Source organism: Numida meleagris, chromosome 10, assembly GCF_002078875.1.
Source record: "Numida meleagris isolate 19003 breed g44 Domestic line chromosome 10, NumMel1.0, whole genome shotgun sequence".
Taxonomy (NCBI): domain Eukaryota; kingdom Metazoa; phylum Chordata; class Aves; order Galliformes; family Numididae; genus Numida; species Numida meleagris.
This window is the reverse complement of record NC_034418.1, coordinates 15,439,912-15,465,451: the sequence shown is the minus strand read 5'-3', so window position 1 is coordinate 15,465,451 and position 25,540 is coordinate 15,439,912. Positions and strand designations below refer to the sequence as shown.

The following is a 25,540-nucleotide window of genomic DNA, read 5'->3' as shown; positions in this document are numbered from 1 at the left end:
CCAGAGGTGTGCCAGGTAGCATTTACTCCTCAGTCACAACCTGCATTCCAGAGGCTGGAGCTGAGGGAGATGTATAAAAACCTATTTTTTTAATCATGACTTCTGCCGCATATAGCCTCTTTTCAACTGTACACATATGGCTTTTAATATTTACTTACCTGATTAGTGAGTGACATTTTAGGGTATTATTTATTAATCCCACTGTCGGGCTGCAGCCACATTCTTCTGTTTTCTGATGCTTTTCATTAGACTTGTCTTTGAAAACAAGCCCAAGTTATGGTGGTTTATTTACTTAAATTAATGCTTCAATTTCCTCTTTTACCCTCCCACCCACAAAAAAGTTTAGTCTCTTAAGGAAGAGAAGGAGCAAAGCACCTGGACACTGGTTCTTGAGAGCAGGAGCTGCATCAGCTTTAATACAGACACCAGCACTTTGGCCAAACTCCCATAATTTATTCTCCTGTTCTCACAGCCATCAGCCATTTTCAGCTTGGATTATTCTGAAGTTAAGCCATTAACAACAACAACAACAAAAAAAAATCACCTTTAACGTTGCAACCTGTTAAATGATGAATAATTCAATAATATGTTACAATAAAATTATCTGTAAAAGACAAAGTAAGATCCCTATAGGAATGAAACACAAACAATCTTTGATACCCCAATCGTTTGGGACTCACTAAATCGTCTTCGTCATTAGGTGAAGAGGTGTAAAATTGCTATTTAGAATATAGTTTCCCGACAAATAGAAGTTAAAATAATTTAAAAATAACAATCAAATCTTCCACGTGAATGCCTAGTTTAATAGGTCTGCAACACACAAGGTAATACTCCTATTAAGGAAGTGAAGGAGAGAAAAATTTACATTTTATAACCACTGCCAAGTAACACAGCAGTGATTAAGGATTATTATGAAGATTGCCACATAAAACAGTGAACAGGCTGCCAAGGGGAACTGGGGTTGTATAATGTTTGTGAGCACCTAAGGGCTAAACTCCAGCCAATCCAAGTTACAGCTCAACTGGATGCAAAGTGGAAAACAACCACCTCCATCCAGGATCAAGACAAGACAGGGTGTCGGGCAGTTCCCTCACTCTGAAAGCAGCCAGGATTCAGCCTCGCTGGTTGTAGTGCTGGTTGCCAGTAGCGTACAAGGTCAAAACAGAACCAAAAAGTCAGAACAATCCATTTTATTATACATTTTTAGCATCAGGTTAAAAAGTTTTGTGACACAAATAAAAGGTAGAAATTGGTAGAGAGACTGAAACAGTCACAGACTTCCTGAGAGAGAGGAACATTTGTAATTGTATTTTCCTGAAAGGAGGGCATAAAAAAAAGTTTACAAGTGGGACTGATATAAACCCACAAGGAGGTAAGCCACCATAGAAAAAAAGCAATAATAACAACAGGATGTACAGGAAAGGAGGATTTCCAAACCATGACACAAATTGAAATAGCGAGCCACGTTTGCAGAGCATCCTCTGAGCACATAGAGTCTGGTATTTCTGTACAAGGTACACGACAGAAGTATTACAGACACAAATTTAATTGAATTTTGATCAGGACTATGTAATGCAAGTAGGATTATGACAGAAGATGAGAATGTCAGGATAGGAAAAATGCACCTATAGTGAAAGCCCAGAACATAACAGCATTCCATTTCCATCATGTGAAAGGAAGTTAAGCAAGACACAGATGGCAAGATCAGGGAACTTAGGGGATGGGGCTTGTTCCAGAACATCACAGCCTTACAAAGCCAAGTGGTGCTAAAAAGGGGACAAGGTAGGAAAAATAGGAGTACAGCTCCACTTCAGGTGTTAGCGGGGGTTCTGTGGAACACAGAGGAGGGGCAGGGAGGCACCTGGCACCACAAATGGAGGCAGGGGAGGAGTGACCAAGAGTACAAGACTCATAGGACAACAAGTGCAACCTTTAAGAAAACACAGGAAGAACAGGCAAGTGTTCAGGGGGGAAAAAAAAGATGAACAAAATCATCAATTCTTTGTTAACCACAAAACCAAATAAAGTACTGTCTAGAGAGAAGGTGTGAAATTAGTTTACTAATGATTACAGATAAAGCAGCACAAGCATATACAGGCAAAATAGAGCAACCAAGACAGCGACATGAAATTAGCAGCCAATTTCACTGTTTTTATTAATAGACTGTAGGAAAGAGATGGTTGGCTTATTGGTGAAGATCTTCACCCGTCTTTGTTCTTTCCTCTCACCCCCCATACTATTTATGTTGCTCAGTCCTGAGAGGATACATCATAAACATCAGAACAATACTTCACAGAACTTGGGGGAAAAAAAGTCAATCATTTCTCAGGTCCAACAGCGAGAGAACTAAAGAGAAAGGAATACTGAAGCTGCAGTGAAAAGGATGTGCATTAAACATTTATAAGTCTTTCTAGTGATGGGAATATGCAGCTTCTTCTAATGTTTAGAAAGGTCGTGAACTAAAAGATTTATTAAAAAACAGGTTAGATAGCTGTCCATGCGTTGGCAGTGCTTTTTGAAACAGACAGGCTATATAACTTCATGAGATAACTTACACCAAAGACAAAGAGGGAACCATTACAGTTACTCCAGAAAGACCACATCTGTGGAGTCTGCTATTTCTGTTCTGTTACCACTTTTCCTGAACACTGCTCTTAACACAAAGATTTCACTCCACTCACAAGGCAACACAAATTCAATATGGCAAAGGCAGTACAATAATCAGCAGCGTCCCAAAACAGAGTTCTTTCCACAGTGATCTCAAATCCGATAAATGCCAATGGATACCTTACAGGTCCTTGCCCTCAGCTTCTGATGTCCTCAGTGCCTGCGGGATGGACTCAAGACCCAGCGACTTACTAATTAAGAAGTCATAGAACCAGAGTGGGAAGTAGCAGAAGATGCAGAGCAGCAGGTAAGCCCCTTTGCCAGGGGTGTACAAGCCGTGCGGTCGCTTGGCGAGCAGCGCGTGCAGGATGGAGCTCAGCACCGGGGAGAGGTTGTCCTCACAGTATGTGGGGATGCGCAGCAGGTAGCTTTTCAGCCCCAGGAGGTAGTGCTTGCCATAGTCCTGCAGCACATCCACCGACAGGTGCTCCAACAGCTCCTTCTCCTGCTTTACCCACAGCTCGGGTGTGCCCTGGATACCTGCAGGAGCAACGCCATGGTTGAAAGTGAGTTCGGGGTTGATTAGAAAGAAGTTAAGCTGTGATCAGTAGGCAATAAGCTCTTCCCCACCAATGAGCCCTGATGCACAGTCATTTTGCTCTTTCTGCAGTTCAGAACATCTGGTTAGTTACAACTGCATGGTATTTATACACCATTCTGTTGCCAGCTCTACTCAAAAGAGTCAGTACCTTTTCCTTCCTTTGTCATTCTGTCCTTACTCTTTTTTTAAACAGGTATTTCTAATTAGTATTTATTAATAGGAGATTTCATTGAAAGAAAGAGGCAAACTAAGATGGGCAAGATTAAGTTGGGTTGGCCAAGTGCCTCTCTCATGGGTGAGGCTGGTATTTTAATAAGCTGTTTCATGAAGAATGAGACTTATTAGATTAAAAAACACTTCATTTTCATCACATGTAAGAATGAAAGCAATTGCTTTCCAATGTATTTATTGCCATGAATTAAGCACTAAAAATAAAGACAATCTTTAAATAAATATGTACATCTCCAGCACTGGGACTTGTTTTGACACGTGAAGTTTTCATCCAGGAGTCTGGCAATAGCACAACAGATTCCTGAAGGTGAAAGCCTGGGGATGCTGCCAGAGCACAGTGTCACACAGGAGGGGAGGCATTCAAGGGAGAGAGGTTTTATGAAAAGAATACATGTTTTGCTTTAGATAGGAATTCTCTATGAAGTCACCACAACTTTGGGTAGCACTGAGCATGCTTTTTTACTCCCCGACTAGAACAGAGGGAAGGTACAGAGTGGTTTTGAAGACAAACTGTGCCCTATCACCTGAAAGGTATAACAAGACTCCGGTATTCTTTAATGCAGACCTCTGCTCAAACACTGCCAAAGCAAACTGTTCTGCCTTGTGAACCAGGGCAGAGGAATGAGATGTGAGACCTGGAGGGGAGCAGCAGTCAAAGAAATGCACATCTTAATTTCTGCCATCAACATGAGAATTAGGAGACTGCCCAGAGTCATTCAGGGCTCTGCTTGAGGATGCAGGACTGCAGGGGAAAAAAAAAAAAAAAAGATGCAAGAACGATCCAAAGTGTCAAACACCAACCTGTTCTGAAGCCTGATGGATGAATTGCAGCAACTTTGATTCCCCATTTGGAAAGCTCCTGCCTCATTACTCCAGAAAACATGGACAGAGCTGCCTTTGATGCTCCATATGCAGCATACCTCGGTAGCGGAATGCCTCCTGCAGGAGCAATATAAACATGATAAAGCTTAACACTAGCTCTTTCCAGCCTTTATTTCAGTGATTTAGAAGGAAGATTATAGCACAGCCAGAATTACGTGGCTCTCACTGAGGTTAAAGACAAGTCAGTGAGGGAATCATTTCTTTCTGGAGGTTAAAAAAAGTGTGAGCTGTAAATTAGCAGTTGCTTTAGCATTTATGCTCAGTAACTCCTTATAAGATATCATCTATGGCAGAAAACATGAAGTGTAATTTGCAGCACTCTTTACCCTCAAATGCAATACAACTGCTGGTTTCCAAAACACAGATAATGCTTTACTTCATATAAACAGTGAAAGTATAGATTAATACTGCTATTCCTGTTGTCACTAGCACGAATTTCAATCTCCTATTATAAACTACAGTTACAACAGAGCAAATAATCTCAACTTCAGCCTTACAAAACCAACCCAAGTTCCAGTTCTTCCAGTTTGTGTCAGAAAGACCAGAGACAAGAGAAGAGTGAGGAAACGCTCTGTGGGGCAAACCCAAGCTGTAGCCATGCCCCAGGGTGACAGAATTCCCCATCACCTGCCATGGAAGCAGGTCTCCTACCTACAGTTACATACCAACTGCTTCAATGCCAGCAGCATTTGTTCAGATGGAAGAGGTAGAAAACATCTAGAATCGCAGGTGATTTAAAATAAATCCATGTTTACAAGCTTTTCCAGAAAATATACCTTCCAAATACAGATATTTTCTCCGTTCTAAAAATGACAGAAGACTGGTATTTCTCCACTTTCAGAAGAAATCAAAGCATCTTTGGATTTAGCTGCTTGCCAGCCTGCTCAGCCCCTTGCAGCACAAGGCTGGCATTATCACCAGAGCATCACAACCAAGGGACAAGGCACTGTATTCCCTTCTCCTCAGACACACCACTCCTGCTTGCATGGGGAGCCCAGTACAACCTCTAGGACAGCCTCCATTTCAGACACAACATTTTTGTCTCAATGTATTTGAAGCTCTTAAAAGAAAACACTTCAGTATAGGTGGATTTTCTAATAAGCCACTAGTGCCATTTGTTGGGTTTTGTACTGTGACAATCAAGATACCACAGGAGCTTCACATGTAGAATCATTCCTTTGAAGAAGTCAGGCCAATCATACGTTAATTTTTCTCCTGTATGCATCTGAAAAAAATGAGTTTCAATTGGTTTGAGCCAATTGAATCACATATGCTCTCCTTCTGAGGTCAGGGTAACCTCAAATCCAGTTAACGTAGCTCCCTGCAGGCAGGAATAGGCTCAGCACAATGAGACCTAACTAACTTTTCTGCTAATGTTTTACCAAAGGACCCTCAGACCCCATGTTAAGAGGAAGCTATTCACCCAAATCAGAACATCTGTGAACACCTATAGTTTAAGCAAGGTCATTATTAACTCCTCTAACAGCAAATTATTCAGCACAGGGAAGCGCTCTGTTTATCCCTGCAAGACAGCTTGGGGATTCATGCCAAGAATCAAGACATCTGCCTCAAAACACCTGAACTACAAGCTTCAATTGGGCACTCAGAAAACAGATCTGCCCTGATTCTGAGCTAGCAAGGGCTGGTGGACAGATTAGTACCAGAATGGTTCCTCATTAATAATTTTTTTTTTAATCACTTAATTGTTAGCAATGAACTGTAAAGATGGGTTTGTAGGCACAAAAACATCCCCGGAATTGAAAACAAGACGGAGGATGACAATGCCACATCCAGGCTGATGCCACATCCTGGAGGCAAGCCATGAGCACAAGGTAACACCTTGGCAGTACAGCAGGGCCCAAGTGGACACAAACTGCACAGAAGTGAGAGTCCAAGCAGACAAGGCAAAGGAAAATTTGGGAAGCAGGTGATACGGCAAATCCTTAAGAAGGTCATCAAGGACACCTTCCAGCATCATGACATCCTGCTTCTAGCAGGTCTCATTTTCAAAGGAGCATTCCTGCTCCTCAGCTGTTGGCTACCAGATACCGCTATTACTTCCACTCTTACATCCTAGACTCAGCTGTCAGCCTAGAATAGAAGGTTATGTTATAAAGGCATATTTAGTAAATATATGGAAAATATCATAAACTACCCAAAATTGCTTTCTACTCTAATTTTAACCCAATGTATGAAAAAATAGTTGAGTTAGGCTAGTTACAGCCAAAGGCTCAAGTGGAAGAATACTTGTTCTAGCCTAAGTCAGAAAACCTTTGCACATCGCCATGGTGTGATTCAAGGGTGCACAAACCAAGGTGTTGGCAGACTTCTACTAGAATGTGTTCTAGAAAAATTTGTGTTTTGTTACCCACCTTCCTGGAAGAAAATCAGAACTATCACTCACAGCACCTACAACACAAGATCAGAATTTTATAGTTCTATATAGCAGTGTATTTAGTTATACTGAACTCTCCTCCAAGGGCTCATTCCTGAAAACAGCCTACCCAACAGAAGGGAAACCTGCACTGATTACCTAAATACTAATTCCCTAGGCACGTTTACAAATGAGACCAACCAACATCTTCCTCAGCACTTATGCCAAGGAAGTGAATAGTTTTTCCTGTTGGACCAGACCCTCGCTTGGTGCTTTTGCTCAGCTCACCTGTCATGCTGGACATGTTAACCAGCCTCCCCTGGGATTTCCGAAGTAGTGGCAGGAAGGTCTTGGACACCTCCACAGCCCCAAAGAAGTTCACCTCCATGCACTGCCTGTATGTGCTCATGGGCAGCAGCTCACCATCAGCAAGGAAGCCCAGAATGCCTGCATTGTTCACAACTCCCCAGAGCCCTAGGAAGAGGAAAAAAACAAAAACAGAAATGCCTTGGCTGCCCACAGGCTTCAGGGTGGAAATAACCTACATACATAAGACATGATGAGGCCAACAGGTAAGAGATAGCTTCTAAATAAGTAGATTAGTATCCCATACAATGCCACAGAAGCTGTACCTGTATTTTGCACCTTCTCTGAGACTTGCAGGTAGGCTTCCTTGACCTGGGTGGGATTGGTTATGTCCAGCTGCAGGAGAGAGAGTCTCTGGGAACAGGTCCGCCTCAGCTCCTCAGCTCCAGGGCCATCCTTATTCAAGACCCCAGCAAACACAATGAACCCCAAGTTATCCAGGTATTTGGCCAGTGCGTGTCCAATCCCAGTGTCGCTTCCTGAAAGAATCCAAGAGACACTTCAAGTCTGTCAGTCCTAAGCCATCATCATCACTAACACAGAGGGAGGAGGTGCTCATTGGAATCGCACACAGATGTAACCAAAGGAAAGATGAAAGGAAACGACTGAAATGCATATGACAGCAGGAAGGGACGTTTCAGTGTCAAGGGGTGAGGAGCTGATCCTTTGTGTGTCCAGTAAACACCAGCAGAACATCTCCTCTTCACTCAGAGCTGAGGGCAACAGCTTATGCTGTCCCACAGAGATTCTAAGGCTCATCCCATACATACAGAAGAAATATAACCACAAGCTGATTTAATACAAGTACTCAAACTGAAACCTGATAATAAAGTACCTAGAAAAAAAAAAAGAAAATCCAGATTTTAAAGTGAAATCTCAGATGGACAAAGCAATTATAGAGCACTGCAGTTCAAGTAATCTGAGCTACATTTCTTAATTCAAGGAAGTTGTGCTGTTTTATTCAAATATCTACCACCTGGAACATTCTGATAAACACCTTTGGCCGCAGGCAAACACCAAGCTAAAGCTAGGCAACTTTGTCTTCAGCTGCAAAAGGACTCGCTGCTTTCAAGCCTTAAGGAAGCTCCAGAAGGGCATTTTTAGGCTAAACCAACATACACCAGCTATTTAATTTGTGCAAACTTGTATCAGAATTTCTTTTATCCTCTCTATCATCAGACTTATTCCCAAACTCTGTACTGTAAACACTTATATTTACATATAAAGCAACAAACTGCCAAATGCACCACTAACACATGTACACAGCAACAGTCAGACTCGTGCAGTTCCTCCCACTAAGTAAGCATGATGAACATTTAACAAAAGCCTATTGATTCACAAGTCTCCTCCATTTGATATAGTATTTTGCTGCTGCTATTTAAAGATTTCCTGCTGTAATTCTATTTTCCATTCTGCCCAAGCTCCTCAGCAAGGGAGGATGCATCTCATCTATCTGCCCACCAAGGCTTTCAGCAAAGCGACAGAGGACTCTGCGAGCAACAAGGAAGGAGTTTATAGGGACTGCTGCAAGGAATTTCACAAGGGATAAGATCAGGAGGGACATGAGGAGGTTAAGGAATTAACGCAATTCTCACATCGCTACGCAGGGATACCCCCAGGTCTCAGGTACCACGCTGCAACCTCCTCTGCTGCCCGCATGCTTCTGTGCAATAACATCTGAGCTATGCCAGGCCCCATCTACCTCCTGTAACAGCCATCTTCCTTGCTCAACTTCCAAACCCATTTGCAGCATGGGTGGAAACCTGCATGTGAGACAAAGGGATGGGACTCCTGTTGGCTTTTTGCCATTTCCTCATTTGCGAAGGTGCACAAGTCTTCCCATGTAACCTTACCAGAAAGGTATGAGGGTTTATCTCTGATTCCAGCACACAGAGGCAGGTATTACAGCCATTGATAATGGGCCAGCTCCTGCAGCCAAAATACTCAGTCAACGGAGTTTGACTGCCAAAGAGACTCATCTCAACTTGTGCTAGATCTGTTTCTGGGTTTTGCCTTCTAAATGAGACTTTAGTACTAAAGATGGAAAAAAAAAATTAATTCCAGGTGATGTGAAAGAAACATGTACTCAATGCCTGGATCAGTCATGTTGAAAGAAATTACTCGTGCCCTGTTTAATCCCTTCTTTAAAGAATGCTTTCTGGTGTTTTTGAAATCTGCCATTTGCTGACAATGCACCAGACCACGAAATCCATCATGTTTCACTTCTCACGACCCTGGTCTGGAAGAGAAGAGATGAACAGATCTACATTCCTGGAAATCCCTCGTAAACATAAGGAGGCCTGCAGATATCCCAATGACATGATGGATTTCTGGGTAAGCGGAGGTGTGGGGGTGTTCTGTCTCTCTTTTCTACTCAGAATCAGATTTCTGGCTCAAATCCCAACCCTTCCATCCTCCTCAGTAAGAACACAGACGCAGAACTGCATATTCCACAAGAAAAAGCCCTACAACACAGCTTTAACTGGGGAGGAGCAGAGGAATTAGAAATCTCCCCCATGAAGAAAATAGCCATTTATGAATCATTAGAAAACTTGTTTTAAGAGAGGGAGTCACTACAGACTGCAACAGAGTCATTACTAAGAATTTCTCTTCCACTCACCCTGAGCATCAGGAACACAGGGCACACACCAGGAATGAAAAGACCAAGTGAGCTGGAGAAGTTCATCCCACTCAACACAGAATAATCAAGGCAAGAATTTCACAGTCCTGCTACTCTGCATCTTCACAACAGCTCTGTTTTCAGTTGGGTCTATCAAACCCAGTTGTGCCCAGGGCCACAGTTGAGGACAACAAAGCACTCAGTCCCAGCATGAGGGTCAATGGAAATGTTTCATCAGCATTTCAGACTGCTCACACACCTGCAGCTACTCATGTTTAGGAGCATTTGGATAACGAGGCTGGCGAGTTGCTGGTGTAAGTTACACGTAGCAGCACACGATGACCATCAGAGAGGACCAGAACCATGCCTGAAAGCCCAGGGAGAAGCACTGAGGTCACTGTGTGCCCTGGCCAGAGGCAGCCATGGGCAATACAGGGCAGCTGCAGCACTCCACACAGGGCTGGAAGGTGCAGGGAAATCATTTCCCATGAAATGCCTGCCTCAGGTCTCTTCTAAATTGAAGAAAAGGACCCTAAAATTGATTTAAGGGCACCTTGCACCTGTGTGTGCTCCCACAGGGGGGTGAGGAGGGTGAGTGCTGCAGACAGGGCAACTGAGAATCGTGTTGAGTAAATCTTTCATTTTGATTGAGGGAGGGTCTGATTGATTGCATACCATCTGGATTCAAAGAGACCCAGAAGAGCTTCTGCAGCTGCCAGAGGTGTCTGAACTTGCATTTGTTTGCGACAGTTGCAGCACAGGTACAAAGAAAACACACGCTTGCTGCATCGTAACCCAGGGTTCTTCCCTGCCTGGTACTGCTCTAACTCCAGCTGTTTGGAGATAAACTCTGAAGTGCTTCCTAAAGAAGTGCTGATCTGCCAGCTCACAAAAGGCAGGGAGATGCCTGAGTGGCTGCGGGGCAGAGAGCAGCGCTGCCCCTTCCCATGCCCAGTGCCCCTCCTCATCCTGACTGAGGGAGGAGAAGAGGAGATCTCATGCTTGCCCTGTGCTCTCCAAATTCTGTATTTAATCCCCACAACAGTGCCTGTTGAGAAGCTCTAAATCATCTCCAGGAGTCCCTGTAAAGCAAAGTGAAATGCTGCAATAAATTGCTCAATCATCCAAAGCAACTTGACTCAGCTTTCCATAGGGAAAAATAGAAAAGTAATGCTTTTTTTTTTTTTAAAGTTAGTGCAAGAACGAGTAGGTGGGCATTCCAGTTCAGAAGTCTGATTAACACAGACAGCAACACTGAAAGTTTCAGAAGAAACACGAGTAGAACCACGAAACTATAAAGATGCCATCCCTGAAAACCAAAGGAGGTTCTCAGTAGCTCAGAATGTTAAAACAGAACAAACTCATTACCTCTGAGCTTCCCTTGCCAATGGGGCAAATCACTCACTCCCAAATGATTTCATACCTTGTTTCATACAGCACCAAAGCAATGCCTTGAAATAGAGGCACAGTGTACACAGCACATCAGAAGACAGCGGTACCTCAGTATTGAGTGCAGCAAATTGAAGTAAACAGAAGTAAGGCGTGAGTGGAGTGTTTTAAGGACTCCTAGAAATTAATGTCTCTCCTCAACAATTAGCCCATCATAAGTATTCTCATGGGCTTTTTTTTCCCCAACCAGTTATTTTCACAAGCATATCTTAAAAGCTACTTGTAAGGATTAAATGAAACACTTAAAAATAATGGTATCTATTAAGATGCTTTTCTACTTAAGTTCAGAATCGGGGGAGAAAGAAAAAGAAAAAAAGAAAACCTCTCCGGAAAAGCAAATAAAACAAGAAGGAAATAGAAGCATTGCCTAGAAGCATGCATTTCAGAGAATTCTAGCCTGAAGAACAGAAACTTTTCCAGCACATCTCCACGCAGAGCCAATCTTTGTGCCCCAAGCCCCTTACCTGTGATGAGCACGGCTTTGTCACCCACAGGCAGTGACCCCGCACCCAGGTACGCCAAGCAGCTGAGCCATGTGCTGCAGAACACCACGAGCCCCCAGCACGTGCCCAGCACAGCCACGCACAGCAGTCCCAGCAAGGCAGGCAGCACACTTTGGAGCAGCACGTGGGCTTTGCAGCTCCTCTTGGCCAAACAAAGCCCAAAAAGCACAATGATGGCCACACAGAGCCATCCCAAGGGGCTGCTGGGGAGAGCATCCATCATCTAGGCACTAGGCAGACAGGCAGGCAGGCACTGCTGGCTGCAGCCCGCTTATATAGGGGCAGGGTGAGGGGTGGGGCATGGAGAGGGGACTGTAAAGGTTTGACATAATCTCACTCACCCTTGGCATCTTTAACGAGCAGGAGCTTTCTGGCTTTTCTTACCTTCTATTCCTTCTGCCTTACAGCTCCACCTTCTGCATAATGTGCCGGCTGGGTAATGATTGACAGCAGTGGGAATGGACATGATGCAGCAAGCACTTGGCTTCGGGAAAAAAATCACAGCTATATGTTCTGTGTGTCCTTACAGTGAGTTTCCCTAGAGAGGTTAAAAAAGAAGAAGAAGAAGAAGAAGAAAATAAACTGCTTTCTTTATAGGAAAGGTCCTGTATGAAAACTTTGGGTGTAGTTTCCGAGGAGTTGGTTGTGATGGGGATGTCTCAGGGAAGGATGGCACAGGTGGTGCTGCCATCGAGGGCAGCTCGTTAAGCAATGACACGTGGCACACCTGTGGGGAGCTCTCAGCCCGGCTCCGTTAACCTTGATTAAGGCAAGAATCATCCCTTCCATACCCAAAGCAAACCAAAAACACACATGCAAACGATTCGCTGTATTTGAGAGATCGACACCTATCGTGGTGTACTCTGAAGGTTGTTTAAAGAAGAAAAGACAGTGCTGTAACAGTCACCCAGCTACAAGGCATGAAATGCAGTTCAGGCACATTTATCCCTTTAACAATCCCTGCTAACTGGTCTGAGATCACAACCAGCCCACAGGATGTAGCTATTTGCAGACAGCCCTACTTCAGACACTGGGAGGTGGGAGCACAGGGCGCAGCCCTAGCACGGGACACAGGCACGTTTCCATTCCGTTACTCCTCTGCGGTTTTATGGGATGGTAAATCTATTGACTATAACTTTTTACAGCCAGTAAAAATGTTTACATACCCCTATATGCAGTTTACATTAGAGATGAGGTCACTTTCTTAAAGGAACATTACCCCAGAGATCTGCTTGTCATTCCCTGCACTGTGAGCACTTATCCATTCATCCCTCCACTGCAACACTCGTGCACAAAGTGCAAGCTATTCTCACTCACCTCTGCCATTTGCTGCTTTTGCTTTTATTGGCATGGTGGTCCCTAAGTCAGCTCTAACCTACTCTCTTCATAAAGATTTCCTTGGAGAATTCTGTTTTTCCTTGCTGACTGGTCTTTACAGTGTGATTTAGGTGACCACTGCTGTGACAGCAGTTAAAGCATTGCTCTCATGTTGGAGGATACACGAGCTCAGGTTTTGGCATGGCATTGTGCTGTCACAACTCCTGTCTGCACCCACCGAGGTGCAGAATGAGTGGGGGATCTGTGTCTGAATTAATGCTGAATCTGTATTTTGAATGCAAGATATAAGCACTGAAGGCCTTGGGGCAACTTTTAATGAGGCTGGCCACGTGCTCACCCAGTAGTGGGGGAATCAAATTATACGTGAATGCATACGTGGTGCACATTGTGGGACAAGTCGCTACTGAAGTAAGGGAATGATCCAGAAATGGCTGAGAAATGTTAGCATGGAGTACCCATGTGAGGTACACTCAGCATGTTCTCTGACACCAGCAGAGGCAGATTGCTGCTTGAGGATTTCCCAGCACCATTTTTGCAATGAGATAAGTTTTATCATCTCATGCCTCCCGTCCATCTCAAGAAAGCATTCACTTTCCTCTCTTTGATTTCCGTATGTCTCTGCTCCTCACAGCTGTTCATTAACACAGGACTGCAACTGAGTTTGCATCATTTCCTATTTCTCTGTGCCGTGCCTTCTTACGCTGTGAATATTCGTCCTTATCTCCTCTCCTTCTTGACAGTTTTGCTGGAAAGGATGGGGCTCCATCTCACAAACTGGATGGATTTGGGCTAATTGATTTCAAGCTAAGCTTGACCTTCTTTCTTTGCCAGGATATTTATCTTTCTTCCCAGCCTTGCAGAGCCATCACACAATAGCTCAGTGTCCTGTCCCTTTGCGCCCCAGAACCCTACATATTCTGTGCTGAAGCCTGAACGCTGCTTCCACAGTCAGTCCATGCCGATGCCAAGCAGCAGAATAGAAGTGGGGCTCAAGCATGCCCACCATGCAAATCTTCATGTTAAGTGATCATTTTTGAAGGGCAATTAAGCGATGGCTAAAGAAGATGCCTTTCATGGAAAACAGTCCTTCCGTGCTAGTCTGCAACATGACTGGCCAGTAGTTACAGAATCTCTGGAGTTCAAATCCTGCTTGCTTTTCTCTGAACACTACAATCGTGGCATGTTTCACCCTGTGCATTATCACTGCAGAAGACTTCTCTCCAGGACAGAGCCAAGACACCTCTCCAGTTTGTGGGAACTTCATCATAGGCATCCACTCAATGACTCCATCTTATTTTTTAAGATCACTTCCTCTCTGATTTTAATGGACTTCCTTCCAGGTTGTTTAAGATTTTCTTTCACCATCTTCTGCTGGCGCTGTATTTTTCAGCATGATGGCACCAGCCTGTGTTTTTGATTTCTGTTCTTTCCATGAACCAATGCAAATGTTCATATTCACACATATCCATCAGCATTTTTCATTTCAGCACTTGCCCTTCATCCAGAGGTGCCAGGTGCTACATCCAGCATTTGTTTTCTGTTTATATTCTTCTGTCCCAGCTGCAATGTGAAATACATCATCTGCAAGCACCAACCCTTCTTCTCCATATCCAATCACTATGTTCCCTTTCTCTCTTCCAGCCACAGTACAGGCTGGAGTTTCCCACAGAAACCTTCTGTTTTCCATTTCATCTCAGAATCCTGTTCTACTTGGGTTGCTGATGCAGCCTTTTTGTTTTTCAGCTGTGCAGTGCCATGCCTGTCACTGCTGAGTGCCCTGCTTCGTGTGCTTTGTGCGCTTTTGTGGCTGCATTTCACATTCTGCAGGGCAGTTCTTGTCTGGAAAAAAATTTCAGTGGAAAATACTCAGGAATTTGTTTCACCAAATCAATCATTAACCAAGACAGGAAGGTGTTGCTCAGGAGTAAATATATATATGAGTAGCAATAATATGAAGTGATTTACTTTGATTGACTACAGCTTCAGCTTCTGAGACTGTACGTGTAACTTCATACATGTGGATTTCGGTGGTTTTGATGGCTATATGAGCACTTTCAGGCTTACAGTCTAGATATGGAAATTATTGAACTTTCCTACACAAAACTTATTTGGGCAAAAAGACTTTGTACTTACTAATACCATCAAACTCCTACATAAAGGCTGAGATAACCTTTTGCCTTCAGCAAGTTATCTGTCTCTTCATGCACTCAACTCAAAACACAGCACTTATCCCAGTAAAGAAAACAGAACTGTTCAACCGCCTAAAGCTAAGCAGTGTAGCCAAGTACCTTTGTGAATTAAGATCTCTGAAAGCACAGACATACTGAATAGTGCAAAAAAAAGGATTATGAGCATCTGGAAATAATGCTGTGTAAGCTCTCCTTTGTCGTCAAACTATTGGATTAATAGACCTTAGGGAAAATTATTCCTGTAGAATGAAGTATGTATCTATTAAGGAAAAGCAAGAAATACCTCTAAGTTACTGGAGATATTGTCTTTAGAAACACAGTAATTTTAATTGTAAAGACTGAGATAGGCGGTGATTCCTGAAGATCTTGTGGCAGTGAAGAAGCAGGTGTAGCTCATCAACAAAAGCTAATAATGCGAAAGCTAGTGATGATTATGATATTAATAATAACTACAACAACTTCCCCAGATAAATCTCCTGTTACTTTCTCAAGTATAAGACCCTCAGAGCAAACAACTTCTGTAGCCAGGACTTACAAACTCTTCTGGCAGGTACCCACACAATGCATACCTTAGCTTTATATGACCATCAAAAGAAGCAACTGCAGCCTGAATGAATTTCTGATGTGAATTCAGAGCCTGCAGCAGCTGTACCTGTGAAAAGGAGGCCATACAGCCATGGGCTATAAGTTCTGCTTTGCTATTAGCATGAACTCCATTCAACCTTCATAGATTTTCTGCAATAGACAAAACATCTTAAATCAGAGAAATAATTTGCAAAGAATGTTTTCTTCTGTTTCTTTCAAGAACAGTTCAAAGAGGATCGCACTCTTTCCAAAATAAGTCATTTTTATCAAAGAAAATGTTGCTATCTTCCCAAAAGAGGATGGAATAATAAAAAAAAAAGGCAATTGGGTATCTTCAGGGAGTCAGCCAGGAATCATCCCTACATTATCCACATGAGAAATGACACCTGCCTGCCTTTCTTCTGTCACCACTAACACAAAATGGCTTTCACTGAACCATCAGTGCTGAAGAAGAAAAGAATCAGTTTATCTCAGCCCACTTCTCTGACAGCAACAGAGTCTTCCCTAGAATCTCCTTTGGTACACTGCACAGCCCTGCCTAGGACAGCAGTGCCTCAGTGTAGGATGAGTAAAAACATAAGCTGTACTCTGCATTGGAAGATCAGTTTGTTTTCCCAACTAGATTTTTATTATATGAACTCTATTCCTTTCCCTTTCCTTATCACTGCCCTTATGAAGTTAATGGCAGAATCTGTGTGCCCAGAATGCAACAATTTCCACATTTCACACAGTCTGCTTGGTTTTTGTGCCAGTGCTTCCTGAAATGCAGCCACAATTTCCCTCACCTTACTTCTGGAGAGCTTCTTAACCATGGGTCATATAGACCCTATGAGCACTACATCAGCAAAAAATACTCTTTGCATCTCTTTTCTGAAACTTCTCCTCTTGCATGTCTCCAAACCCACATGTTGGGAGAAATATCTGTTTTACATCCAACCTTTTCCACACTTGTCAATAACAGTAGATGATAAAAACGCTTTCAAATATTTGGGTATTATCCACGCAAAAGACACATAACTTTTACCACAATTAAATTCATTAATGTGAGTAGGGAGGCACACAAAAAATCAGGCATACGTGATCATCAAAAGTCTGATTAAAGCAAGAGTGAACAAATGGAGTCGCTAAGATAGGTAACATTAGTGATGGAGTTGCAGACTTCAGCAGTCCCAGCAGAGCAGGGCCTCCAGTGATCACGGTAGATCATTAGTTCCCATTGGAATCTGGGCCCTACAGCATGGTTGAACTGCATGGTCTTGGTTGTCTTTCCAACCTTGATGATTCTGTGATCTGTGACACACCTTCCTTCCATCTGCATACTCCTGAAAACTTCTCAAAACAGAATTCACTCATTTTTAGCTTTTCCAGAGTTCTATCAGCTACTCCTTGAGATGCACACGGAAATGAAATGAGATGAAAAATGAAAGATGATTCAAAAAGCATTAAGTGATCAACCATGACAAAGTGCCACCTGCCCCAAATGCATTCTGTTTTCTGCCACTCGAAGGACGAGTCCCTCACTTTGGGAACACAAAGCCATGTATTTTTCCCGTTGAGGAAGCATGACCTCAGTCTGTGTTTAATCAATTACTTACATTGCTGCTTTGATTGAACGTGTTTGCTACACACCGAATGCCACCCATTTCTCCTTCAATGCTGCTGATCTGAAGGGCATTCCCATGGCTTTCCGGCAGTGCCTGTGCTGCTGGTGAACTGCATCCGTGTCTCAGTGCTGCTGACAAGACCAGCTCGCTGTCAGTGATGAATGTTCCTCCCTTGAAGCAGGGGACAGGCTAGATGACATCTCAAGGTCCTTTTCGGGGTCTGGGGGAGGTTTTGATGGATGTATGGCAAGCAGTATTTTAGCTAAATTTTATTTTTTCTTTAGACAAGTGGCTAACTATGGAAAATCTGTATAATCAGTGTCACTTTGTTTTGTTTTTCTTTTTTATACTCTCTGCCTTAGATAGTTTGTTTTGAGGAGGTTTTAAATCCTGACTCAAAAATCGTCTAGATGCAATTGTATCTCATCCCATTAAAATCACTGTGACTATCCACATACATACAATTAATCAGATGATTTAATAGCTTCCTGAACAAGGCTCCAAATACTTATTAGGTCTAAACATTTCCTGAGAACCCACACCCACAAACATTTATGTGCATTCTTAAAAATAAACATTGACGTCCATGCACAAGTAAATGGCATAAACGTTCATATGCACGTATCTAAATGTGCAAACCTGCAGAATTAGAGCCTGTCATAAAGACCTCCTCCACGCAGATCTGAGCCATGTGCATGCTGATCGATTCGTGCAGATGAACCCGCACCATCAAACTATTCCCTGCACTTTCTAGCTGAAACAATTTTCAAGTGCAACTTCTATGGACATCTCCATGTTTTGCAGTCAGTATTAAAACACAGCCAAGCCCCAGGAGGGGGACAGATTCTATGGGAGTAAGTACACGTGCACCAAACAAATCACCCCCTGCATGGGATTCATTCCTGAGCTCTGCATACTTTGTAATTTGTTTTATTAATACTGTAAACTGTCACATGGCTTTAAATTTTCAGTCCAAATCTGCTTTTAAAGAATGTATATGAAAGCCTTAGGGTGAGCCTCTCTTGCGGATGATCGCATGCAAACTTTGCTTGAATCACCAAGGGCTATGCACATGTAGCTTGAAAGGCAGATTTGGGACCTATAACTTTAATTCATCCACCAAATGGAGCTCCAGAATCCATTAAGGAAAAATAACTAGTAACCATCTGTCTTTATTCATCAGGCTGAAAGCAGTCAATCAACCCTAGTAGACATTTTTACTTTCTTCCATCTCTCTCAACAGCTTTGAACACAGATGCAGCCTTTCCATAATTAAGCTGAGCACAGCATTTCCTAGACAGATTAATTCTGGAGAGCTTGTCAAAAATGTCAGATGGCATACAGGTCCTGCATCTTGTCCCCAGAACATAGATATAGAAGATTCTGAATACTATTATTACAATTAACAGCAATCTATAACCCACGTCATTATCCTATCTCAATGACCACGGTGTTAGGAGAACCTGTTCTCCGTGATACGTCAGTTTGTTTTTTCCATTTGCTGCAACTCAGGACATCACCTCTACAGCGAACAAATGTCTCTGGGAAGGGAACTGAAATGCAGGATGCACACAGTGAGCAGAAGGCAGCAGCTTGCTGCTGAGCTGAGTTGTACTGCCGAACGGCAATAACCTCAGCAAAGTCACGGGCAGTTCTTGGAACATGCACAACCTGAGGGTGTTCCCAGCTACAGGATTTATATTCAAACAAGCTGGAATATAATTAGATAGTGCACACCTAACAGCTCTTCCAGATGTGTTTTTAGGGAAGTTTTCAGTCGTACGAGATGGTTTCCATTAAGTTCACAGTGATATGCACAGATATCGAAGGCAGCTTTTATATCTCGATTACTATTAATAATGAGCTCATACATGTTTTCAATTTTCTTTTTTTCTGAGTTATAACATTTTAAAGCAGAGAGTATCTCCAATTCTCAAGGATTTTATGTTACTTGTTAAATATTCTGTTTTTTCAATTTAACTTTATGATCCAATTTATAGACTGAAACCAGGATTTGCAAGTACCAGCCTATGAGCAATTTTTGCTTCCCTTAAACAGGGTTTTTATTTTATTTTTAAATAAAGCAAAAACTCGGGTCAAATCTATCTTGGTGCTGTTGAATTAGAATTCCAGTATCATGCAAAAGTGTAAAAGTTCTTGCCCTTTTATCCGGTGACAAAGAACTGATGATTACTACTGCTTTTGATTAAACGATTAAGTAAGTTGTACAAAATAAGGAGAGACTGTTCCAGAAGATGACTCTAGAAAAGAGAGAGGCATTGTGCTTTCAAAGTGGTCATGACAATGAGACCACAGGAAGGACTGACAGAAACTGGCAGATACTGGCCGAACTTTGGGATCCAAATTGTGCACGTGGAATCTGCTTGTGTATTTAGGAACATAATTTCGCTTCCATGTGTTTCATGGCTTATGTGTCATCTATCAGTCATTCATCCCCACAGATCTATTCCAACTGGCAAATGGAGATGAGGCACCCAAACGTACATGGAAAAGTGGGCAAGTATTAGATAACCTTAATACCATCTCTGGCAGGAATCTAAACATCATAAACGTGAGGCTCTTCTTTGGTTCTGAAGACAACACCCAAACCCTTATGGGAAAGGCAGAAGCAGCACAATTCCTTTGCAAACACAACACAAGGAGAGTTTGGCTGCACAGTGCACTCTTATTAACACAAACTCTGAGTCATTTCAGCAATTAAGGAAGGCATTTTCTCCATAAGCGGATAACACATGATGGAAGGTGGGATGATTCTGCCTGATAAGTTGTCACATGTGTTACTTACATGTGATTAATCACATGACAGGACAAAGCAGCCTGAGAAACACAAAGAGTGAAGTCCGTTTGGCTTTTCTATTAATGAAATGGGCACTCAATGGACTCTTGCTGGCCAGTCAAACTGCTTTCCCAGGATTTCCCAGAATATTTTTAAAAGGCAATGTCAGTGATAGACCTGGGGAACGATTCTTACTAGATAACGCCTTCTCTTAGAAAGTGCTAAAATGACAACTGCTGAAACAGACATTCTTATGATACTAATGATTGAGAGCTGTTAAAGCTGAAAATGTAAACTGATTAACCAATTTTGCTCTATGTATGTCATTTTATTCAGCTAGTGGATGACTCCTTGGCAGCACGATTTGAGTGTGTGCATGTGTAACTTCTAGATTGCATATTAGGCATGCAAAATTTGCATTATACAAGATTCAGTTACTAGGACATGTTGTTTTTCTAAGTCATTCAGTAGAACATTTCAATTTTTACAGCTTGTCCACAACATGTTTGATCCTTATACAAACATACCTGCAGCAAGCAATGAATTAAGCTATTGTATATTTTGGAATTAATCCAGGACAACTGGCAAGAATCACGTTTCAACTGGCTGAATACTCCTTAAAAGATAAAGAGTAAATACTATAAATGCAAAGCTTGGTCAGAATTCCTTTACTGCAAAAACTGAACAAAAAATCCTGTATTTGGGAACCCAAGTTATTCAGATTTTCCTTCTCTCACAAATGCAGAGAAGCCAAAATTTGTTTTAACCAGATGCTGCACCTACACTTCTGTTAATTATGAAAATTCACAGCAAGAATACCTTGCAGTCAGTTTCATTATTTCCACTCTTGCACGCTCCCAATGGAATAGCTCCCACTTTGAACATATCCTTCATGTTACTGTTCCAGGACAAAACATGTCCAAAAAAGACTTCTGCACAGAAGATAAATGCATTTTACAACTAGCTCATCTTTGTAACTTTTGTAAGTTTACCCCACCATAGAGATAGGGGATTAATCTTGCTTTGCCAAAGTATCTGTCTACACCCTTCAGCATTTTGGGTTCTGAACAAATCCATTTCAAAGGAAAACTCAGTTTGATGCCAGAACCACCTGGTTTGAAATGGTTCAGAATAAAGTCATACATCAGGCCATGATAAAATATTTACAAATTCTGAACTCTACAATCATTAATTCCACAGAACAGATAAAAAAAAACCTCACAAAAAGTTAAGAAAACAGTGTTACTCTAACTACAAAGATGCCATTAAGTAACCCTCAGAGAGGTTATCTCATTTAAACATGGTTGAAACAAGAAAGAGATTGCATCCCTTTTTGAAGCTGTTTTACTTTCCTTCACTTACATGTTCAAATTCTTGCTTAATCCTTCCTCTGCAAAATTAGGTCATTTTTGCAACGCTTTCAAGGTAATTACAGAACTAAAATGGGCAGAATCATTTTTAAGCCAGTGCCTGCTCTGCTGTCTTGATGTTGCAAGAGCCAGACAAGTGGAAGACCACTGCCTAGACCTTGAATACAGTCTCATGAAAATGAAAGCACCATAGAATCATAGAATCATTAAGGTTGTAAAAGAGCACTAAGATCACCTTGTCCAACCATCAACCCATCACTACCATGCTCACTAACCATGTCCCTCAGTGTGACATCTACTCTTTTCTTGAAAACCTCCAGGGACCTACCAGAAGTAGGTTTGAAGACGGATAACATTTCCTCAGCAAATGTTTCCTTTTCTCCTTAGCTTCCACTGAGAATCATAGAATCATAGAGTGCCACAGAAATGCTATGAGCTTATGCTTGGGAGTTCTTGCTGACACATCTCTTCTCACTCTCAGCACCAGTACCTGCAGAAAATTAGCACAGTACAAGAAACAGACTAAAGAACACATTTGCCTACAGTTTGTTCTACATATGGTATAGCACGATTATCTTGTGAAGCCAGAACATCCTTTAGATCCCTCCAGATGATCAAAGTGGTATCTCCAACCATCAGCTGGAGGTTCAGTGCCAATGATTCATAGCTGGCTGACATCATCTCGGTGTTGCTGGCTACGTGGTAAGATTTCTGCAAACCTATGGACAGTGAAATTAAATTATAAATTACTACACCAGGGAAGCCATATCAGCGTGGTAAATCAGGGCAGCTGGATGCACTTGAATCACGCTTGAAAACAAATCAGACAATTACTGAAACATAAGTGTATAATTCTGTTCCAAAGGAGTTGGCTATTTAACTTATGAGAAGTCTTGCTATAAGTGACTGAATTAAAGACATTCAGAACTGCATTCCAGAACCTGTCCTCCTCACTTTGAGAGTAAAAAACATCTGTGAAAATCTCTTCAAGAACACTTTGCTTGTCTTTTCATCAGATGTTTCTCAGTGTACTCACCTCTAAAGCATGTAACTTTTCAGGTAGGAAGGTGCTCAACACTTTAGCCCTTAGAGTCTCTGTGTTTACTCTGCATTACTGAAATCATTCACGAAGTAAAGCTACAAGACTGGCTAAAGCTTGGCTTTTTAACTACAACACTGAATGACAACTTTTAAAAAAAAAAAAGGTCCAGGCTTGAAGGAGCTTCAGATCAATATCTCTGGAGCAACCACTTGCTTCAGATACCTAGACTGAAATGCTTAGGAGCAGCTGTTAAGAGTCCCTCGAGACTCTGCTCATCTCCATGGAGGCTATGAAGATTAACAACCACTCATTCTGAAAACTGGGAGATATATGAGGACTGCAGAGTACACAGACATATGAAGAGAGCATAAACAGTTATTTTGTTGAAGAAGAAGTAAAGGAGATCACAGGTTATTCTCAGTCCCGAACTTGAAACATTTGCTCATCCTACAATACATAAACTTCCTTTCTTGTCTTCCTTTTAGGATAAAAAATGAAGTTTTATTTCTGAAAATATGATAATCTACATCTTATGAAGTACCTGATGAGGTAACATAATAAAAGAAGAATGAACTATCTCCTTACTCATTCTTTCTACCCTACATGGTTCACTACAGCTGCTTATTTAGCTCCAAGTAGTTCATGATTTAAGGAGTTTTATAGTCCATTTCAGTTTCATTTCAGCTCAGGTTGTGGCAGATAACACCTATTTACACTGCAAATGGTTCTATTGTGACATATCTTGCCCCAGCCTGCAATCGCACGTATCAGTACAAACTCCTCAAACAACAGCAACATAGTTTGATCCTCTGAGCACTGCGATATATGCAAAGCATGCTACTGCATGGCACAGGCTGTGAAACGTCTGGTTCTTTAAAGTGAAAATCGGTTGTGGAGACGTGTTCCATTATATTGAAAATATTTATTTATTTATTTATTTGATGGTAATACCCAATTCAGGATAGATTCACAAAGTCTGTAAAATCTTAGGGAAAACAGGGTCTCATAAGAAGTTAAAGAGATAACACGAACAAGTGGACTGTGCAAAATGTGACCTGAGAGTTTCCAGTTGTAGTCAAATCTGTCATTCTGAAATAAGGAATGACTGTTTCCTACCATGTTTTGATGACAAAAAAGAAAGACTATTCATTACAATGAAGGATGGAACTGAGAGTGGTTTAAGAGCAGAAGTTTTGTTTTAACTACAGCTTTCTTATATTCATAATATTTACACTAATTATGAGATAAACTGACACAATTCTTTCACTGTAGAAAACCAGGCAGAAAGTAAGAAAAAGCAGAAGGCAGACAAAGAGGTCTGAGTCCTGCAAACTGCCCTGCTTGGATGTATCGCAAAGTCCAGAGGATGAAACTACATACTAACGTTAGCCCATTGAAATGCAAGGATTTAGCAACATAAGATGGAGTGCAAGGTCGGAAACACAGTTCAGGAAGTACAAATCTCTTTGATCTACCAGAAGAAAGTGGCTAACGTGGAGTTTCCATCCTTGGATATATTGGATACCAACACAGTCCTCAGTAACCTGCTCTGTCTGACCCTGCTTTGTGCTTGGGGTTGGACTGAACAATCTCCAGCATTTCTACCCTTGCATCTCCAGTATTCCTCATCCCTGGAGACACTCAAGGTCAGGCTGGACCAAGCTCAGAGCACCCTGATTGAGCTGTAGATGTCCCTGTTCATGGCACGGAGTTGGACTAAATGTCTTTTAAAGGTCTCTTCTAACTCAAACGTTTCTATGATTCTACAACTTCCTACCAACCTCAAATATTCTGCAGTTCTGCAATATTCCATTGAAACACAATCTGTTTGCTCAGAGAACGGACATCGACTGGCATGACGGTGTATGCTCTGCTCATGTGCAGCATATGTTCTATGCCAGAGATTGCCATTTAAGAGCCATAGAGGTTCACTTGCAAGAAATAATTGCTAAAAATACATATATATATATTTAGTGCTCAGATAGCTTTTCTTAGAATCTGCTTCGTTTTCATTCTTGCCAGACATCAATCAAAATAAAACATGGCGTATTTTGTCTACTTCTCTCAAGGTTTTACAAAATGGAATCTCACATTTTAAGTAGTTTTGACAGATAATTCACTTTTTGTGTTTCCTGACACTCCCCAGGTGACTCACACTCCTCTGAAAGAAAAAGGGAAAATAACACAAAACAGACTTAGAGAGCATAATTCTCTGCTGTCTTCCTATTATTGCTCACGCAGGATGGCTGGTGCTCAAATCAGGAGCAACTCTGTTGAAGTCACTCACCATGATGTATTGCTTCCCCACTAGGAAAAACTTTTCAGCCTCCATGAGATTAACTCTTTCTTTAATGTGTTGTGCAACACAGATGGAGGGACACTAGAGCCATCACACAAAATAGCTATTGGTAATTATTCTTCGGGAGGAGGCTCAGGGCAGAACTTATCACTTCCTACAACTTCCCTAAAGGAGGTTGTGGAGAGGTGGGGGTCAGCCTCTTCTCCTGGGTTATAGCAATAGGATGAGAGGGAATGGCCTTTACTTGCACCAGGGGAGGCTCAGGTTGGGTATTAGGAAACATTTCTTCTCAGAAAGAGCGGTGATGCACTGGCACAGGCTGCACAGGGAGGTGGGGTAATCACCATCACTGGAGGTGTCCCAGAACCGTGGGGATGTGGCACTGAGGCATGTGGTCAGTGGGCAGTTGGGGGTGGGTTGGGCTGGACTTGGTGATCCTAGGGGACTTTTCCAACCTTATTCAGTGATTCTGTGATTTAGCTTTTGTGAAGCTTTGACACCGAGGGAAAAGGTCAGGCTTCAATGACAACTGGAGACTCCTCGTTTTTAAAGCACACTCACAGCAAAAAACAAGTTCTAACCGAGTCCTGCTGCAGAGGGAAAGGGGGAAGCAGCCCCTTCTGGGCACACAACCTGACACAGCCCAGCAACTCCACATCGCTGGTGTTCACTGAGACAACACT

General features: G+C 42.2%; 1 protein-coding gene across 3 annotated transcripts; it reads right to left on the bottom strand.

Annotated features, from left to right (window-relative positions):
• HSD17B2 (hydroxysteroid 17-beta dehydrogenase 2) lies at positions 447-22,184 on the bottom strand. Of its 3 annotated transcripts, none has more exons than XM_021408864.1 (6): positions 21,845-22,184; positions 12,018-12,171; positions 7,328-7,540; positions 6,984-7,169; positions 4,241-4,378; positions 447-3,147 (listed from the first exon to the last, which is right to left on the bottom strand). In XM_021408864.1, exons 2-6 carry the CDS (start codon positions 12,097-12,099, stop codon positions 2,789-2,791), a joined length of 978 nt encoding a protein of 325 aa, XP_021264539.1. In that variant the 5' UTR covers positions 12,100-12,171; positions 21,845-22,184; the 3' UTR covers positions 447-2,788. The 3 variants fall into 3 exon arrangements, with proteins under 3 accessions (XP_021264539.1, XP_021264538.1, XP_021264537.1); XM_021408863.1 differs by lacking the exon at positions 21,845-22,184 and adding an exon at positions 12,951-13,033; XM_021408862.1 differs by lacking the exons at positions 12,018-12,171; positions 21,845-22,184 and adding an exon at positions 11,595-11,937 and having other exon boundaries at positions 450-3,147.